Source organism: Rhinolophus sinicus, chromosome 2 (genome assembly GCF_057876585.1).
Source record: "Rhinolophus sinicus isolate RSI-liver-muscle chromosome 2, RSI-T2T, whole genome shotgun sequence".
Classification (NCBI taxonomy): domain Eukaryota; kingdom Metazoa; phylum Chordata; class Mammalia; order Chiroptera; family Rhinolophidae; genus Rhinolophus; species Rhinolophus sinicus.
Genome location: NC_142502.1, coordinates 116,815,874 through 116,836,374, shown reverse-complemented (window position 1 = coordinate 116,836,374; position 20,501 = coordinate 116,815,874). Strand labels below are relative to the sequence as shown.

The following is a 20,501-nucleotide window of genomic DNA, read 5'->3' as shown; positions in this document are numbered from 1 at the left end:
GACCCTGAACCCTTGGCAACAACTGATCTGTTTTACATCACCACCATATGGTCATTTTGAGAATGCCATATAAATGGAATCATATAGTATATAACTGTTTGTTACTGTCTTCTTTCATTTTCACTTTCACTTTTTTTTATAGAAGTGTTTGAATCAATAATTTGTTCCTTTTTGTCGCTCAGTATTATTTCATTGTATGGAACCACCACAGTCTGTTTGTCCATTCAACTATTGAAAAAAAGTTGGGTTGTTTCCAGTTTTTGACAGTTATAAATAGAGCTGCTATTTATGCATAGATTTTTGTGTGAGAATAAGTTTTTATCTACATAAACATCATAAAGTGGGATTGCTGCATCATGTAATAAGTGTATATTTAACTTTACAAGAATTGCCACATTATTTTCCAGTTTGTCTCAACATCTTGCCTTCTCAAAAAAAAAAGGAAGGAAATTCTGACACATGCTACAACATGGATGAATCTTGAAGACATTATGCTAAGTGATGTTAGCCAGTCGCAAAAAGACAAATGTTGTAGGGTTCCATTTATATGAGGTCCCTAGAGTAGTCAAATTCATAGAGACAGAAAGTAGAAGGGTTGCCAGGGGCTGGGGGAGGGTGGAGAGAATGGAGAGTTATTGTTTAATGGGGACAGTTTCAGTTTTGTGAGATGAAGAAGAGTTCTGGATACGGGTGGTGGTGACGGTTGCCCAACGATGTGAATGCACTTAATGCTACTGAACTGTACACTTAGAAATGATAAAGATGATACCTCTATTATGTGTACTTTGCCACAACTAAGAAAAAGGTCACTGGAGTGGCTGGTTGGCTCAGTTGGTTAGAGCGTGGTGCTAATAACACCAAGATTGCTGGTTCAATCCCCGCATGGGCCACTGTGAGCTGCGCCCTCCTTAAAAAAAGAAAAAAAAGAAAAAGAAAGAGGTTACAGACCACATGTGGTGTCCATTTTGAGGGATTTTCCAGAAGTTCTGTGGTAGATTATTTAGATAGATAAGAAATAACAGCTCTACTGTATGAGACCCTGGCTCGTTTTCAGATGACATGTGGTCTTAATCAGGATGGAGACACGAGAGCCAGATGGTCTGTCTTCTCCAAGGCTTGCGTGTGCAAACTCGGGGTAAATCAAAGTTGCACTGGGACCTAGAATATACCCTTCAGAGCCAACGTTGGATTGTGTCAAGGCTTCCTTTTTAGTGTTTTGAAGTGGGATTAGTTTAACTCTAATTTATCTAGAGAAGGATGTTATCGTCTTATTTTATACGTTCTCTTTTATTATTCAAATCAACAAATATTTATTAAGCACCTACTAGGTACAGGGAGCACAGTATTAAGAACTTGGACAAAAGTTTTCAGGTTGAGCCCTATGAAGTTGCCAATGTTCAACCAATTTGACCTCGAAAAAAAAAGGCAATTTCATATGATTCAACCTAAATTGTTGATAGTCTAATGGGAGAGAAAAGATAAACATAGACACGAGAGAAGATGGCCAGCAATGATAAAGTACAGCCCTGCTGCCAGATCGATGCCGTAGGCGGTCCAGAGAAGGGGTGGCCTGATAAAGGAGAAGATGGCATGGAGCCAGGACAGTAAGGCTTGGTGGGCAGATGCACTTACTCCGGTTACAAAAGTGGCTGTGGAAGGAAGTGAGCAAATGCAGGAAGCCTCTATGCATGGTTGAGCCTGTTTGTGGAATGGTGAGGACAGTTTCGATAAGGAGACTTTGAAGAACCGAGGTTTGAAGGAGAATTGGAGCCCGTTAGGAGTCTAGCGCTTAGATTTCATCGGCTCTCTCTGGTGGACGGGAGGAAGCTGATGCGCCTTCCGTGTAAATTAGGTGATGAGAGGGAAGCAGAGGTTCGGGAAGGACAGATGGGTGAGGGAGGAGAGAAAGTATGTGCAGGCAGTGCAGTTCAAAGTTACTATTTAGTTATATTGCTTTAAATGATTTGCTGTTTTCAAATATATAAGTGAGATTGGCTTGTTATTTTTCCTTTCTCATCTATCCAAATCTTGTTTGGGCATTAAAGTTAAATGAGTCTCATAAAAATGTTACTATTTAGTAGAGCTGAGTGCAATAAGGGGACAGACTAAATTCCTACTGAGAATAGGAAATGATGTATTGGGGATGGAGAAGGAAGATGGTGGTGTGGGCGTTGGAGTGCGGTGTGGGGGGTGGTAAATGACAGAGGCAGGGACACCTGATGCAGGTGAGAAGCAGGCTGGTGTGCAGACGGAAGTAGGGCTGCTTTGACTAAATGCCATAAAAGACAGAACTTGGTTTAAGATTTTGAAAGAAAAAATATGATACAAAAACCACATCCAGTCAAGCAAGCATTCTTCTTCAAGGGCAATGTAAGGGCGTTTTTGGACAGGAGAGGACTCAAAGCATACAGTCCATTTCTCTCAGGTTGATTCATTCAGTGCTATTAAATATTTACCGAGTACCTACTATGTTACAAGCACTGTTCTATTTGGGTTACACCAGTTAACAAATTACCCTTTGCAGAACTTAATCCTTGCTGTGTGTGAGGTACGTGTGTGTACAGATAGTAAATAATAACCAAAGTAAATAAGTAAATTGAGTATGTTAGAAATTGATAGGTATTATATGAGAAACAGCAGTGGAAGAGGGAGATCAGGGTGGTCAGGGCAGGCTTTACTGAGAAAGTTCTCAAGAGATTTTCATGATCTAGGTTATGAATTCAGTATTCTGTAACACCCACTCTGCTGTCAATTGACTCCCTTACATTTCTATATTTGGCAATCATGTGTTTCATAGTTTTTGATGAAAATATTGACTAAAGATAAAATTATTTTCTTGTACAACCAGGAAACCAAGCAAAGGTCACAGCCCATATATTTTTTTGCTAAATATTTTTCTACAACCAGTACAACTGAGCGTTGATTTTTATTCACTCAGTTTGCTCCATGCAATTTAAAATGCATAAGCCTTTTTTCTATGTAGTTTTCACTCAGATAATTCATATCAACTATAGAAAATTTAGCAAATAAGAAGTGTGAAGAAGAAAAAAATGTCTCTAATTCTTCAAAATGATTTCTAGTTTTGTAACTGGTATCCTGGAAGGAAAAACAAACAAACAAACAAAAACAACCCTTAAAGATCTACTATCAAGAGTCAAAGTTTCCCCCCACAGTTTGGGTAGACTTTTCCCAAAGAGCCGAAAGAACTTTTAGCAAAGATGGCACCTCTAAACCTCCAACACCTAATGATACTGTGATGAATTAACTTGATTTGGATGCTATTCCAACATCTACGTTCTAGTTGGGCAAATATGTCTTAGTTGGTTCTATTACTTCCAGGTCATATTTTATTATTCTCTACTACTCATGGCTCTAGAAGTGAACTCCTTGCCTTCAGAGAAATGGATACTGCTAGTGTCTGAATTCCATCTGTGACTAGATGGAGTTCTAGGTTGAAATCATTTGAATACACTGTCTCTGTGGTTCTGCAAGCTGATGTGGTCTGCAGACTCAGATCCCTAGGCTTTATTTAGATCATAATTGAGCATAGTAATCTATTTTTCCCTTTGCATTAAGATCATTTGAAAGCTGTACACAGTTCTAAGCATCTTACATTAGTATGCAAAGCAGTCCACCGTATCTAAATGTATAGTATCTAACAACTTGTGGCATCATCCTTAAATACCTGTGTAGACAATGCAGCTCTGCCCATGTTCTGAGGCCATTAAGGTGCGAGGGTTTCAGAACTTGGTGGAGGTCACACCGCTAGACCCAGCGTGGACGCCGAAGTCAACGGGCTCGATGACCATGAAGATAGGACCACTGCCTTCTCGAACTTGGGGTTTCCCCAGCCATGACCTGTTCTTGCCGTCACCCATCAGCAGAAGCTCAAGGACAAGGCTCTGGGCCTCTGGTTCCCGACTTTGGCTGCAGAACCTGGTCCCCAAGCCCAGGAGCTGGCCGAATGCCCACCCCCAAGGGAGGCGGCCATGTATTTTAAACAGCTGTCAAAATGAGTTTTTCACACCAGCTGTCAGGCTCATCCATCTTCAGTAATAACTCAGTGTCAGGTAACAGCGTCCTCCAAAGATGGAACATGAATCTTTCCTGTTAGCTTGTATGGTTAGTGGCCGTGATGTGAGAAATCCAAACGGAGGTTAAGGCAAATAAGGACTATTAAAAGTAAAAACAAAACAAAAAACATTCTAGGCATTCAAAATCAGACAGTTCTCTCTATATGATTCAAAGAAAGGACATGCTGAAAGTATATACTGTCAGTAATGTACGTGTGCACAAGGCAGTGGGAGCAGTGATTTCCTCAAAAGTTTCAAGTACGAGACTAGAACAGTACCCCCCAGTGCAGGCCCCAAAGGTCCACATCACAATCTCTGACAGCTATTTAGTTTTAAGGGAGCATGTTAAAAATGCAGACGACTGCCCCCGCCCCCTGCCAGTCAGAATGAGTGGTTGAGAAACTGCATGGAGGAGCGTTTGCTCCCGGCTGCAACTACAACCCACCTGGTCTGAGTGAGCTGCATGTGGAACAGCAATGGCCAGCTGCCCTAGAGCAGTGGGGGTACCACCTGTTGAGAAGATGGTTATCAGGAACTCAATGTTCGCACCCCCCCAAATTCCTATGTGGAAATCTGACCCCCAATGTGACGATATTAGGAAGTGGGGCCTTTGGAGGTAATTAGGTGGTGAGCGTGGAGCACTCACAAACGGAACTAGTGTCCTTATAAGAGGACAGAGACCCAGCTGTCTCTTCCCGCCATGGGAGGACACAGTAAGTTGGATGCTTGCAGCCTGGAAGAGGGCTCTCACCAGAACCAGACCGATGCTTGCACGCTCATGTTGGACTTCCAGCCTCCAGAACTGAGACATAAAACTGTTGTTTATTAGCCACGCAGTTTACGGTATTTTGTTATAGCAGTCCGAGCTGACAGGCGGCAAAGGTTTTCTGGACATCAGTTGCCTTACTCAACTTTTGCCCAGTGCTCATTGACCACTGTGTAGTCTGCTCAGGCTGAGCAATTTAAGGACTTCCTCACATGAAACATGGAGGTGTTCAATGTCACTTGCCAAGGACAAAACAAAGATGTTTCCCTCTCCAGAGAGGATCGTTTTTCGGGATATGAATTTGTCAGCCACCCGAGGTAAGGCTGTGAGGTGAGGGCTGAGTAACGCCCAGCATGGCTTTCGGGCCTGGGCTTCTAATGAAAGACATTTAGAATGAGATTGCAGGAGCAACACCTCTTCAAATACTTGAAGTCTAATCTGTAAAAAGCAGGGGTGGGTTGGCTCTAAGACTGCTGGGTGCAGAGCACAGTGAGGGTCTGATGGAGCCGGAGCTCTACACTGGGGCCCCCCAGGAAGCCCATGGAGAATGGGGCACCGGTGATGACTTCCAACAGAGGAAAAAGGTCAAATACGTTACGTGCCACACAGGAGGCCTGACTGGCAGGGACGACTGTCGTGTATCACGTCACACACAGTTCATCAGGTAGTCCTTACTCAACCCTGGGACTTAAGATGACGGAGAGCAGCCCCATTTCCTTGTGAGCAAACACATTCAGAGAAGCCGGAACATTTGCCTCCAGTCACAGGGCTAATGACAACTCGGCACCCCTCCCACGTTTGGCTTTGGGCAGGAGCTCCGATGTCTGGATAAGGGGCTGTTTCACGGGACAGCAGCTGGCACCTCAGCCAGGTGTTAGCACGGAAATGATCCCATTAATGTCACTAACAACTAAACTGCATAATGCTGGATTCTAGGGAGAAAACAGCCAAAACTCAACCTGTATTTATTGAAAAGCAGTATTTTAAAAGAAAGCTTTCTATCTTCAGTTCTGAACTCTGGTCTTAAGAAATTATTTTGGCATTCTGGCACTGGGCAGTAGAAATGGTAGAAAAGGCAATTATAAACCAGTTATAACACATAGAAACCAGACAAAATTGTGCAGGCACCAAAAACACTCTGTTTGGAAATGTTTCCGTGGTTATAAATAGTCTAATTGTAATTTAAGGTTTTAATTTGTGATGCACTTTGGGAGAAAAGATGGACGGTTCTAGCTCCTAGAAACATGATTTAGTGGCACTGGGCACAAGCCACGTGCGAAAGGTAGTTCTACACTGTACTTTGGTGGGGCTGTTTATGAAAACTGAAGGCACAGTTAGTGAAAATAAATGTGCAGAACTACAGCTAAAAAAGGACTGAACTTTAATATCCTTTCCTGTCTCTGCAAAGAGGCAAGGGAATAGCAAAACAAGATTTGTCCAGGAAATCCCTGGACATGCAGGAAGGTGATGGCACCAGTGCCACCTGGACAGAGCACGGGCAGTCCACACTCCAAACCACATGGGGACCCGTGCCTTGACACCCTCCCACCTCCATTCTACCAGCAGGCTCATCCTGGGACTCAATCCATCCTCCACTGGTCCACTGGATGCCAGGACGTCCGTGGGTGCGGAATCCTTCCTAAACAGTAATTCTGATCTACCCCAGGTGGCCGGAGGACTCTCATGGTGGTTTGGGACGAGACTGGAAATAATTGTCAATTACAGCGAAAAGCCTTAAAGAAGTTCCTGAAGCCAAACTATGTATCTGTCTTGTCCTTTGTTTCTTCCTGAATTGCTATGCATAAACCAGTCTATCAGCTGTCTAGGCACCATCTAGGGGGATTCTAGCTTAAGGTCCAAATGGAATACACAACAGTGAGACCTGAAAGAGTCACGAGGAATTGTCCCTGCCATGGAGAAGGTACAGAAGCAATGTGCTTTGTCCAAGGTAACTATCTGCCTCATTCACCTGGATGTCTGTTCTTATACAACTGGGTGCCCTCAATGTCAGGTACCAGGCACCAAAACTCCAACTTATCATCAAACTTCTAATTTATATCAAAGGCAACAAAAAGATACAATCAACTCACAGCAAACAGGAATGATAGATTAGGTGCAAACTCTCAATAAAATAACTTTATTTCTCCTGGAAGCCTCTGTATGCTGGGGTTGGAGGGGCAGGGCCAGCTCTGGGTTTGCAGCCCTGCCCTACCATGTACCAGCCATGCGCCCTTGTGTATTTACTTTGTGCCTCATCTTCTCCATCTGTATAATGGGGAAGAGATCACCCACCTCACAGGTTGTGATGGGAATAAATAAGGATACCATATCTGGCCCAAAGGGAACATTCAATCACATTAGCTATAAAAGCCCATGAAGGCACAACCCTATGTCATGTGACTATATTCCCAGTACCTGGCACATTGCAACTATTTGGTGAGTGCTTCCGACTGAGCAAATGAAAGTGAGACATGAGTGAAGAATGCAAAACTAGAGGTGAGAAGTCCAGCGGACAATAGTCTGGGGAAACAGTTTTTAACAAAGACTAAAAAGTTAAAACCAAGCTTGCGATTCTGCTTTCTCTTAGAGGCTCACTAGTTAAAATTTATTATTTCAATATACAAAAAAATGTGGTAGTAGAAAAATTAAACACACAAGTAATAAATGTGTTAAACTCCTCTCGAAAACTGTTTCCCTTTCGGCACTGAATGTTCAGTAACTGTGGCAAGCACTGCATGCCCCCCATTCCTGGAGTCAGAGTTTCCCAAAGATAAATACACACATAGTCTTGTCATAATACTTTTTTTATTACAATATCCAAAAAACTGAGTATGCAAGTTTAGGAGGTCTGAAGACCTTTCTTCAACTGTAGGAATGTGCCATCTCAAGACTGTATATTTAAACTATAAAGAAGTTCAAATGTAAAGAAAAAAGAAAATGTAATTTCTTCATAAACATTCTGTGTGTCTCTTACTACCAATCACATATTCTTTTGTAAACCCTGAAAAACTTCCCTGTAAAGCAAATTTTATATATATATATGTATATATGTATATATACATATATATATATGGTGCGTGTGTGTGTGTGTGTGTAAAGTGTTGGTAACTCCCCTTCTCCAAAGATCAGCTGTTTTCCTTAATCATCTGCATTAGTGTCAACAAATGGCTACAGATACATATTACTTTGAGAATTAAATACATAATTATGAAATTTAAACAAGCCAAAGGGCAAGAGGAAAAAGCACTAGGCGGATGGCACATTTGGGGGTAAATTACCAAAACATCTGTCTTTCTGAGTCACCGGTCCCTCTTGCAGACTGGCCTTCAAGGAAATTCTTTCTTTATTGCAAGCACAGCCCCAAAGGCACTGGACAGCTTCCCCACTATCTGCCCTGGTGGTTCCAGGATTGCCACCAGCACACGCACTGACTCCCTGGTGAGTCTGGGAGCCAGGTAAGGGCAGAGGACACAGACAAGGGCTGCTGGCACTGGGCCCCTCGCCTGTGCTGCCTGGTATGCGAGAGCCCAGAGCACTCCTGAGACGCCACCTCTGAAGTGCGCTGCAGGTCCCTTGTCAACAGCAGCTTTGGTGCATCCCGACTGTGCCCAATGTCTTCTTACTGAGGGGTGCTGATAGCGTGAACAAGTTGAACAGACTAAGGCTGTTTCCAACTAAGAAGGAATAAAGTGAATAAACTTGCCCCTCTTCCACCTGCCGTCCTCTCAAACTGGCCAGGAGCCAGGTGGCCTTGAATGTGGAGTGAGGACCTAGGATGGCGAAGGGGAGGAAGATGGAAACAAACAACCTGGACAGAAAGATCAACCAGTAAAGGAAGCCAATAGGGGATGAGCCACTGGACAGAGTGGACCCTCTGCTGGACAGCCCGTGACTGACCACGTCTTCTTGGGGCCATCCGCTTGGCTCTGGGGAAGTGAGTGTGGCACCAAGGCCAGGAGGTGGCAGGGGCTGCAAGGAGGGCATCACGGAAGCGCTCGGACGAGGTAGAGCTTCTCCCCATGCTCGCTGGTGAAGATGGGGGCCTTTTTGTAGTGTTCCACCAACTCGTCCATGGTGTGAAACCGCCGCTGCCCGATGCAGTACACATTGTCCACAAGCTGCACCTTGAAATGCTTGTTCTTCCCTGATGCTTTGAGAGACACGGAGAAGTCACTGGGCTGGAGAGGAAAGAGAACACGCGTTACACCTGGGCCACAGAGAGGAGACTCGGGGACTCTGCCAGCCACCAGCAGAAGAGCTGGCGGGCCTGAGAGAGGAAACGCTTTACGCCGTAAGCCTCAACTGCATGACTGCTTACGGTCTGGAGAATTACCGCCTGAATCTTCCATGTATCCAAATTCAAACCGCCACACAGCTCAAGCGGCTGGGGCTGTTTTAATACCTGGTTAAGGATATTAACGAGAATGGTGCCTGAGGTGCAGAAGGAAGGACCCGGAGGCAGTCCGAGCCTCTCCTGTCCTGGACTGAAGAAAAATTAAATTCTGCGTAGGACAGTTTCAATGTGGAATGGAGTTTAGAGATTTGAAAACTGGAGACTCGTTACGCAACGTGTGACACCTGTGTTAACCTGGTTGCTGAAAAAACTTGAAGTTTTCATTTCCCAAGCTATTTTTGATAACCTGGGAATTTTTAAAGAGCGTTTGTATATAGGTGGTGGCTAGAAATTTCACTTTCCCTGACTGCCACTATTAGACGTTCAGCCATCAAAAATTTTCGAATTCTAAGCTACTTAAAAAGAAATATTTTAAAAGCAGGGAAAATTCTGGTCACATTAGAAACATGGTTTATAATATCCCAGAGGGGGCTGTACAATGGTTCAAGCAAAGATTTTATCGAGAAAGGTTTACATTTGTGCTTATGTCAGTGCAATACATAAGTACTTACATTTGAATATATTTTAGAAATATATTATTTTTATTAAAATTCGTCTTTTATCTCATTTATTGAAAAAATATGCAGGGAAATCACTGAATGAGGAATGTTCTTTGGGGAAAAAAAGTACTGATTAATTCAATAAACAATTATTTACTGGACCCGAACTGCACGCCAGACAGGCCGGGCGCCATCTATGCATACGGGTATGTATGCAGGCATAGTATGTGTGGCTCACAGCATGCGTGTACCACAGAAGTGACCATCCCACAGGGGAAACATAAATAAAAATGAAAAGGTCAATATACGTACAATTGCAAATCTTGGTAAGTTCTCTGAAGAGAAAGGAGAGACTACTGAGGCAGGGTACGCAGTGCGGGTCAGGAAAGGCCTCTGAAGAAAGAGGAGTTGAGCCGAGCTGAGGAGGTGGGGTAAGTGGGAGGGTGCTGGGAACTGTGGATGGACATCCAGTGAAGAAAGGGAGGGAAGGTCCTGCCTCTTGTGAGGCACTATGTGGACAGCGGTGGCTGAGGGGGAGATGGAGGGACGCTGGCCTCCCTCAATGGCTTCTGAATAAAACCCAACCGCCCACCACAGCCCACCAGGGCTGTGTCACCTGGCCTCTGCCTACAGATCCAATCAATGAGACCAAAGTATGTTCCACCTTCTGTCCCACTTTCATACCTCTTCATGCTGTTCTTTGAGCCCCCCGGCCCCCTCCCCCTTGGTCCACCATTGCTGTAAGGTTCAGCTCAAAGGTTTAGTACTCTCGAGAAGCCTCCCCGTTCCTGAACCATGTCTCTTCCCCTACGTGGCCTACGGTGGAGCACAAAATTCACAGCCGTCCAGGGGCAGAACCAGTGGATTTCAGTCACTGCTCTGCAATGAATAATGTACACCTGTGTCCCATCCCTTTCGTTATGCATCACACCTGGTAGGGACACATATGGGAGCCTGATACATTTAACTGAATCCGTTTGCACCTGCCCAGTGCCCAGGGGTGTACTGCTGCTGACCACTCATCAGCCCCACCTCTGCTCTGCGTCCCTCCCCCAGGAACAAAATTAATAAGCATCTGGGCCATCATTTAGTACACCGAGTTTACGAACATTCGATTAAAAGTGTGCAAATCCTGAAAACAAGCGATAACTCCATATAAACTAATGACAACTCAAGGAAGTGGGTGTCTCAGAAAATCAACTCTGGGAAGGGCTGCTGGGCTCATCCACCAGTCACAGCTGTTACCATAAAAGAATCAAAGAGACAATTGTATTTATAGCTTGTATTCATGTGTCCATCTGCCCAAAACACACCCAATAAAAACAAACCTTGAGGTATGCGGGTGGAATGAAACTTCAGGAAGAGACAGGAAAGCTTACCTCTGCTTAGGCTGGGGTGATATATTATTTTCAGAATCATGGCCACTAGAGGGTTGAGGGGAGTGCGGGGGGAGGCCACAAATCTTGAAAATTATTTTCCCAGCTCCATCTCTTAGAAATAAATCATCATGAACCCTGATGTCATAGACGATCATCGATTAGCCTATCAACATAATACTCACAAAACGACATTCTAAGTAATCACTTGATTACACAGTTCTCAAATCATGACGATTTTCACAGGCCTGCATAGCAAGATGGATGCAGGCTGGCCTCAGTGTTCTCCGGATTACCATCCAAATTGGTTGCTGTGTGTGGTTCTGAAAACACACTGAAACAGGCACTGCCTGCAGGTACTCACACACGAGCAAGGCCTGCACCATCGGCGTCATCATCATCGTCACTATAGTTACGAGTGGATGAGGCGAACCACCCTGGCCAACCCCACCACACTCACGTCCGACAGTACACCCGAGTTGTGAACTGCTCAGCCTTCTCCCAAGGGCTTCCGGTGTTCCTTAAAGCAACTTTGCATTGCAAACTTCTATTCATTTTTATTAAGTATATCCATCCTGTGCCAGAAGTTTCTGCCTTCTTAGATCAAGACAGAGAGCAATGTGACTTTATAGCTCAGCGCCAGCCAGGACTGAGTGAGTTTTATAGTTCCTTTAATCAATTCGCAGCATGGTGGAGGCATACCAGGGGAGTGGGTCACAGTAAGTATATGACAGACCTAATTTTAATTAAGCCAAATGATCAACAGATGACTTTCTGGACAGGAAAATTTGCTTTTAATTTAAGCTCCTTAGTTTAACGTCATTGTGCGTCATGTGTATGTGCTACAGCAGTTAGAAGGGTGCAGCAGACAAGGTCATTTTTAACTTCACGGGCTCCTGAGCAGAAACCTTGACGTTAACGACACAGAATGCGCTAAGTTGATGCCGAGCAGGAGCGCTGAACATCTGAGGAATTCTCAATTCGACCCGAGTAGATTTCCCAGTCTGTACACTAAAATGCACATACACTAAAATGGTTACATGTTTCCACTAAATAGCTCTTCCGCACGAAGCCTGGGGCTGACCCAGACCAGTGTTCCCCAAAGTGTGCTTCCAAGCCCAGCAGCACTGCCACCAGCAGCAGCTGAGACCGATGAGAAGGAGAAAACTGTCAGGCTCTGCCCCAGACCCACTGAACCAGAAACTCTGGGGTGTGGCGTGGCCACCTGTATCTTAACCCCGAGCAATACGTGTTTTCATGAGCCCTCCAGGGGATCCTGATACAGCTGGAGAACAGAAATGGGCCAACCACCAGCAGTGTTTTTGAATGTTTAGAGCCACAAGAAGAAGATATGAATGCAATTTATGGGCTAAGTGCCCCTGGAAAGAGGTGGTTCCATGGCCAACCTCACCCGCAGGCTGCAATGCCTTTCTGATTCTGAGTCCTGCACCAGACAGTCCTGATGGGGAACAGTGTGATGAACCAGGTGGGCCACTGCTGGAGAGAGTGTTCTAAGGTCTCTTCCCTTCAAATCACGCCAGTCCCCTGGGTCTGATGGCGATGGAGCTACTCCAGATCCTAAACAACTCTGCCTCCAGAGAGAGAACACGAGGCAGGGGGTAAACCTGGAGAGGGCAATCATAGTCTTGTTCACATCTGCCGTGGTCTTTCTAGGAGTGGCTTTCTCAAACAGACTTAGGGGAGTGGGATGAAAAAGGACCATGCCACTCTCACCTCAACTAGTATCAATGTACTGATATGGAGACTCAGAACTCTAAATGTCAGCTCGTCAAAGAACCTTACCATGTTTCTGTTGGAATGTCTACACCGAGAAAGAGGACCAAAATAAACACCAGCCCAGCCTTCCCTCTCCACACAGGTTTTGGTTTCGGGCAGTTATTGATCTGAGGACATAGGCCCCTCTGAGGCAGTTAACATGAGCTTTCTACACTGGGGCACAGAGCTGATGCCTGTCAAGTGTCTCTCCTTGGGAGGACACAGTGCCACCGTGATTTGAAGTGGAAAGAGCAGTACATGTGGGAACTCTGCACGGCTGGTGGGAGGACAAGCCATTGCCACCGCTTTGTTAAAGAGCTTTTGCATTACTGAGAAGGTGGAAGACAGGCATTCTCAAGAACTCAGCAATGTCACCCCAGGAGCATGTTCTAGAGATGCACGTGCACATGTGTGCCAGGGCACACGCGTAAGAACGTCCAAACAGGATTATTCAGTCACCCGAGGTGCAAACACTCATGTCCACTAACGGAGAATGGATAGATAGATGAGGTGCATACTGCAAAAGCAATGAAATTGATGTATCAACGTGGATTAAAAAATCTCACAAACAGCGCAGACCGAAAGAAGAATAGTTCTACCATCCACAGATTTCCAAAGCACATAAAACAAAAACGTACTGTTTAGAAATACATACATAGCTTTAAAACAGTAGAGAAAAGGATTACCACAAAATTACCACAAAAATAAACTGGGAGGTGCAATCAGGAAGCTGATTCGGGTGTGGGGAGTAGCATCTATTGTGCCAGCACTGTTCTATTCTTGACCTTGACCTGTAGCCTATTTCTTGACCTTCTGGACCTGGGTTAAACAAGTACTTTTAAAATGAAATTTTCTCTGTGTTATGTCACAATAAAAATGTGTTTTTTTGTTGTTGTTATGTTTTTTTTTTAAGGAGGGCACAGCTCACAGTGGCTCATATAGGGATCGAACCGGCAACCTTTGTGTTATTAGCACCATGTTCTAACCAACTGAGATAACTGGCCACCCCATAATAAAAATGTTTTAAAGGTGCTGAACTTGAAGCTAGACGTGGCTCGGTGATTCCCTAGTCACATGGCACTGCCATTCAGCACTTCAGATATTGCTTCCACCCTCTTACCTACTACCTCTCCTCCTCCCTATCCACTCTTTCAGGACACCAATTACAGGCATTTTAAACCTTTCACTTGGTCCTGTCAATTTTGTCAGTTCAGGCTACTATAACAGAATACCATGAACTGGGTGGTTTAAAAACAACAGCAATTTCTCACAGTTCTGGAGGCTGAGAAGTCCAAGATCAAGCCACCGGCAGATTTGGTGTCTGGTGAGGATCTGCTTCCTGGCTCATAGATAGCCAACTTCTTGCTGTGTCCTTACATGGCAGAAGGAGTACGAGAGCTCTCTTGGGTCTCTTTTATAAGGGCACTAATCCCACTCATGAGGCTCCACCCACCTAACGCCATCACATTGGGGACTGGGTCTTAGCACATGAATCCGGGTAGGTGGCACAAACATTCAGTCCATAGCAAAATCTCTTATGCTCTTTTCTTTATTTTCTATCCTCTTACCTTTTTTGTGTATCCAAAAATCTCTTTTCTTTTGAGCTAGCTTCCCATTTACTAATTCTTTTTTCAGCTGTGTTTAATCTGCTATAACTAATGAGGTCTTAATTTCAGTTATTGTATTTTTTTTCAGTCCTGTAATTCTCACTTGGTTCATTTTTATTACTACTTCCAATTAATTATCTGATTAAGTTCATCTTGCTGACTTCTTGAACCTATTAATCCATATGCCTTATAAACTGCATTTAAAACTCAAAATCTGGACTTCTGTGTGTCTCTTCTGATTGTCTTTTCCCCCGCTTTGTTTTCCGCCATTTAGTCTCGTGTTTTGGTAATTTTTCTTTGAATGCTACGTGTTGTGTATGAAAAAAATCAAAGGAAACTTTGAGGTTCTCAGTGGAGTCACTGTCTTCTAGAGAGGGTTTGCTTTTGCTTCTGTGCTCAGGGTGGGGCTCAGGCAGGGCACCTTAATCCAATGGGGACCAGACAGCCACCTGCTTATAGTCTGCTTTATTTCCAGCTTGCCTCTGCTCCTAGTATACACACTTTTGGGGGTCCATACTAAAGGCCTCAATCTTTTCCTGGGGCCTTGCCTCTTTGGGGGCCCTGACCTCCAGTTTTTGCCTCCATCACTGTGGACTACTGAAATACTACTTGTTTGTTGCTTTTAGTTTGTTTCAATATTTTGTCCTGCCTTGCTAGCTGTTTTCAGAGGAAGTGCTAGTTCACCATTAGCAGAAGTGGAAATTGGTCATGTGACATTGGGCAAGCCATAACTTGTCCAGATTCCAGTTCTCTATTTGAGTTAAATGACTGAGGAGCAGGAGAGTGGTGGGGTTACTGGCTCTGGAACCAGGCTGCCTGGGTCCTGGCTTCTTTACTCACTAGCTTTGATACCTTGGACAAACTTCCCAATAGCATTCTGTTTCAATCTTCACAACTGCAAAATAGAGATTAATTTCTGAAATTGGAAAGAGATGGGGACAGTTTAATAAACTACCGTAATGTCAGAAGTACATCTTTGGGGAATATTACATAAACAAGGTCATTGAGTGGCCCCTCTTTAAGTTTCTTTTATGAAACTTTATGAAGACAGCAATCGCATCGCCTCAATATTTAAAAAGATCTCTTTCCATTAAAATCTCTAGAAAATATATACTTTCCAAACTAACTAGAAGAGGTTCACATCCTTTGGCAGAAGCACATTTTACTTCACTCATGATCACCCTGTCACCATTAGTTGTTTACATTTGTCTCTCCTATTGGGCTCTAAGCTTCTTGAGGGACAGGCTCATTTGCGTGTCATTGTTACATATCCAGGAGAAAAGCCAGGTCTGACAGACAACAAGAAGTGGTGATGGCTGGTGAACTCACGGGCAGAGGCATGACTGAGGCGGTCGATAGCCCTCTGTCTGCCACCGTATTTGGAGGCCTCCTCCTGATTTTCAGCAGAGGGAAAGGGACATTACCAATATGATAGCTATTTGCTTGTGCTCTCTTTAAACGACAACACAAAATGGTAAAGCAGGTCTCTTGAATTTTAATTTTCACTTCCCACTGTCGCCTTTCTCCTTCTAGTCCTGTTTTCTATACGGGGTATTGTACTATTTGTCTACTGCTGAGTAACACATCACTGCAAAACTCAGTGGCTTGAACAACAAACACGTACAATTACAGTTTCTGTGGCTCAGGAATTTGGAAGTGCCTTAAACCTTGAGCTGGAACCATCCAACTCCTCTCGGCTGCAGTCACGACATGGGCTAGGGCTGCCGTCATCTAAAGGCTCAGCTGGGGCTACAGGATCTGCTTCTAAGTTGGTTTGCTCAGGTGGCCCACTTGGGCCTCTGTTCCTAGTCTGCTGGGCCCCTCCGTGGGGCTGCTGGAGGGTCTTCACCACATGGCAGCGGCCCCCCCAGATCAAGTGATCCAAGAGAGAGCAAAGCCACGTGCCATTTGGATCCAGTCTTGGAAGTCAGCGCTCATGACTTCGACTCATCAGTCGTGAGTCACCAAGTACAAGCCCTGCTGATGGGGAGGCGACAAGGCTCCACGCTTTGAAGGGGGTGGTATCAAAGAACTTGTGGGTATTGATTTCAGCCATTGAAGGAACCACTCTTGCTAAAACTTTCTTTACTTGGACAAAAATCTAACTAGATTCAGTCCTGTACCGTCTTTTCAGTTTCAAAACATCTGCCTTCTATTCCCCCCACCCCATACCCCCTTCAATTCTTATCTCTGTTCTTCCTCCTGCTATCCAAATTTGTCTGTTTTTCCCTTCTCCAAACACTGTACTTATTTGGTATAATTTCTATTTGCTGAATACTGTGCTAATTTTTCAAATCTTCTAACATCAGATCAAATCTTCCTGCTATCTCCTTCTCTCTGATTCTTCTTCTTAGGAATGACTTCTAGTCTCATAGTTTTTATTATATTATCATTATTTTGTTAGGTTGAGGTCCCCTATTTGAATACAATCCCTGAAAGTACAGGAACCTGATTTAACTCCACATTTGCACACGGGGACCAGATGCACTGACTTAACTCCAACTCTGACCGTCTCTCCCACTATGCATTCTTGGTAATTCTTACCTCTCACTCACCTCACAAGTGAGTACTTTTAGAAAAGAAAAACAAAGAATATCCTTTTGATACTATGTATTTTTATAAAACAGATGCCCTGGTCAAATATTTCTCTTGTTTATGGGAAAAAAAAGGATGCCAAGAACAGTATGTAATATCCTCCATTTCCTCCTCCGTCCATCCCTGATAGGTTAAGTATTAATACGATTTTCTTCTAAGCACATAGCTGTGAAGAAATAACAGGGGAGGGAGGGAACTTGCTCCCAGGCACTCCTGATCCTTTAATAACCTTAAAACTTCTACTTTTACTTTAGATTTTACGGAAAGATGAGAATAGAAATTCCCTTTATGTGGTTCACCAAGCCTCACAGGTGAACTCTGCACCCATTTTTGTTCACGCTGCTCTTCCAGCATCAATTTATATGTATATTTAACAATCTATCCCCAAAGAGAGGTCACCTTATTGGTTTCTCATCAAAAACTGTATCATTCTTTCCTTTCAGTTTGGTAAATGGATATTTTTCTGTCTTTGTTACTTCTTTAAGAAAGGCACTTTTTTTTTGTCCATAGTAGTATTTCCTTCACCTATACAATTTGAGAAACCAACAGGTTAGAGGCAAATTGTATTCCACTAATCAATAGCGTCTCTGTTCTTATCTCAGAAAAGCCACCTTTGAGTTGTATCACTCTATTAGATCACCTTCTCTAATTGTCAATATTGCCTTCTTTTAATCAAAATAGACGACTTATGCCACTTGCTGTGAATTGATACTTTTCTCTGTTTTTACTTCAGATTATCTTTTCACCAGCATTTCCTGTTTTCCTATAAATGTAACTCGGAAATATTTACTCCATAGGTCTAACGCCAATGCACAAGTGACATGATCAAATGTTATCATTCTCATCAGTGTTTGAGGCAAACTTGTTTATGTAAAGGAAGAAAAATCAATCATCAACCGCAGAACAGCCCTCAAAGATCTACCTAATCTTTAAATCACACTGTTTACTGCCCATTTCCAAGTTAGTAGGTGAGTGCGTGTTTATCTTTCCCTGCCTCCCAAAATGTATTTCCTAAAGTTCAATGTAAATACCTCAGAGGAGAGACTTTTAGAATATTGACCTTGTCATTCTTTGTCTTTTCACCATGTCAGGCCTGGTGTCACTGATCAATAATGATATTCAATTCAGAATTTTACCATATAACACAGCGCTGTTCAAATGCCACATTTTAGTGGTTCTCCAATTTGAGCATCAGAATCACTCCGAGGACTTGTTCAAACCGAGGGCAGGGCTCTGCCCCAGAGATTCAGCTTCAGCAGGCCTGGGGTGGGGCCTGATAATCTGCCTTTCTAGTTGCAAGTTCTCTGGCGACGCTGATGCTGCTGGTCCAGGAACCGCACTAAGAATTAAGGCCACGGAGGCTGAAGAAAAGTGTGCATGCGTGTTCCCCCATTTGTTTGCAGAACCGCCTGTGTTTCATTGTGCTGTATTTCCAGTGGCTACGATATAGTAGGAACTTTCAAAAGGGTGAAACAGAATGTAGTAAGGAAGGAGGGGGTGAGCAGGCCAGTGTGCATACAATTCCACGACTGGGTACTGCCCACCGACCTCACTTAATAAAGAACTATGTTCTGTGTTTAAACTCTGTGGGGGTAACTCTATTACTCTCTGCTACCCTTGCCATGCTATTGAGGCCACGTTAAGGAACTACTTAGTAACAGTACAATGAAAACATCACCCAACAGCAAAAGATGAAGCTGAGATGAAAAGATTACGTGCTGATGCAAATCAAAGCCACAATGAGATCTAACACTTTGCACACATTAGGATGACTACTTTGAAAACTAAAAAAAGAAAACAGAAAACAAGTGCTGGTGAGGATGTGGAGAAACTGGGACCTTTGTGCACTGCCATTGGCAATGTAAAATGGCACAGCCGCTGGGAATACAGATGGCAGTTCCTCAAAAAATTAAACAATAAATTACTATATGATCCAGCAATTCCACTTCTGGATACATGTCTGAAAGAACTAAAGGCAGGGCCTTAGACAGATATTTGTACACCCACGTTCATAGCAGCATTATTAAAAATAGCCCAAATGTGGAAGAACTCAAGTGCCATCAATGAAAGAGTGGATAAACAACATGTGGTCTATACATACAATGGATTATCGTTCAGCCTTAAAAAGGGGGCAAATTCTAACACCGGTTACAATATGGATGAACCTTGAGGACATTATGCTACATGAAATTAAGTCAGACACCAAAGGACAAATACTATCTGATCCCACCGATGTGAGGTACTTAGAGTAGTCAAATTCATAGAGACAGAAAGTAGAAAGTTGCCAAGGCCTGGGGAAAAAGGAAAATGGAAAACGGGAGTTAGTATTTAATGGGTATACAGTTCCAATCAGGGCAAATGAAAAATTTCTAGAGATAAATGGTGGTGATAGTTGTATAACAATGTGAAGAAGGTACTTAATGCCACTGAACTTATACTTAAAAATGGTTAAAACGGCACATTTTATGTTATACATATTTTGCCACAATAAAATAACTTTTTTAAAAAGTTTGTGTTAGTCTGAAAAGATCTGTGAAATTCTGGTGGAAAGATCAGAATCATGATATAGGAAATAAGATATCAGGATGGGTGAGGACACCTGCTCTTCCTGCCATGGAAGCCAACTTCCAGCAGGAGTCAGGGCAGCAGGGGATATGGGGGGGGGAGTGGGGGGGGCGGGGCAAAGCTCCAGTACAGCGCCTCCTAGTGAGTGCGCAGTGGTGGTACAAAAGAACTCATTTTCTTCAGATACCTGCCACACCTGGCTTTTCCTGGCAGGCACTGTGGCAGCTGGAAAGAGCTCAGATGGTTCCTGAACCAAAAATGTCTGCTCCTCTCTGGCCGGGGGTCAGGCAACAACGATCCCTGAACTTTACATTCTTCTATGAACCACTTTTCTTCTTGACCTTCCCAAAATGCTACAATGACACTGACTGGCTCTGGCCAGTACACCTGCTGGGCCTCCTATAATATTGGGATATTGGTAGCATGAGTAAGATACCTTAGAAACCTTATCTCTGTTGGACAAGTGCTTTCCTTGCATACATCCTGAGACCAACATGCAAACATGTCTTGCAGACTTCCTTCTATAAGTTGTAAAGCAACTATTTTCTAAGGACACGTGGTAAGACCCCTGGCAGGGGTCTAGGGCCCTCCATTTAGGACAGAAGAGATGTGAGCTTGCCTCCCAAACGCTTGACTACATACAAGAAATGTTTACAAAGTGTCAACCAGAGCCGAATTTAAATATTCCTGCATCTGTTCACTCCACTGTCTTGAAGGCTAGAGATGACAACGGTACTCTCTTCACCAGCTCAGAAAACAGCAGAAAACACCAGTGTATGTGTGTGTGTGTGTGTGTGTGTGTGTTGTTAAAAACAAAACACTTACAAAAAACAGTTCAAAGAAATCCTAA

General features: G+C 43.7%; 1 protein-coding gene across 5 annotated transcripts in view; it reads right to left on the bottom strand.

Annotated features, from left to right (window-relative positions):
- Nucleotides 1–7,625: 7,625 nt before the first annotated feature.
- Nucleotides 7,626–20,501, bottom strand: part of NCK2 (NCK adaptor protein 2) — a 139,270-nt gene continuing 126,394 nt past the window's right edge. For all 5 annotated transcript variants that reach the window (XM_074332486.2, XM_074332487.2, XM_074332485.2 and 2 more), the window contains one exon: nucleotides 7,626–9,017. In XM_074332486.2, coding sequence (XP_074188587.1) covers nucleotides 8,823–9,017 — 195 coding nt within the window. In that variant the 3' untranslated portion in view covers nucleotides 7,626–8,822. The remainder of the gene's footprint in view (nucleotides 9,018–20,501) is intronic.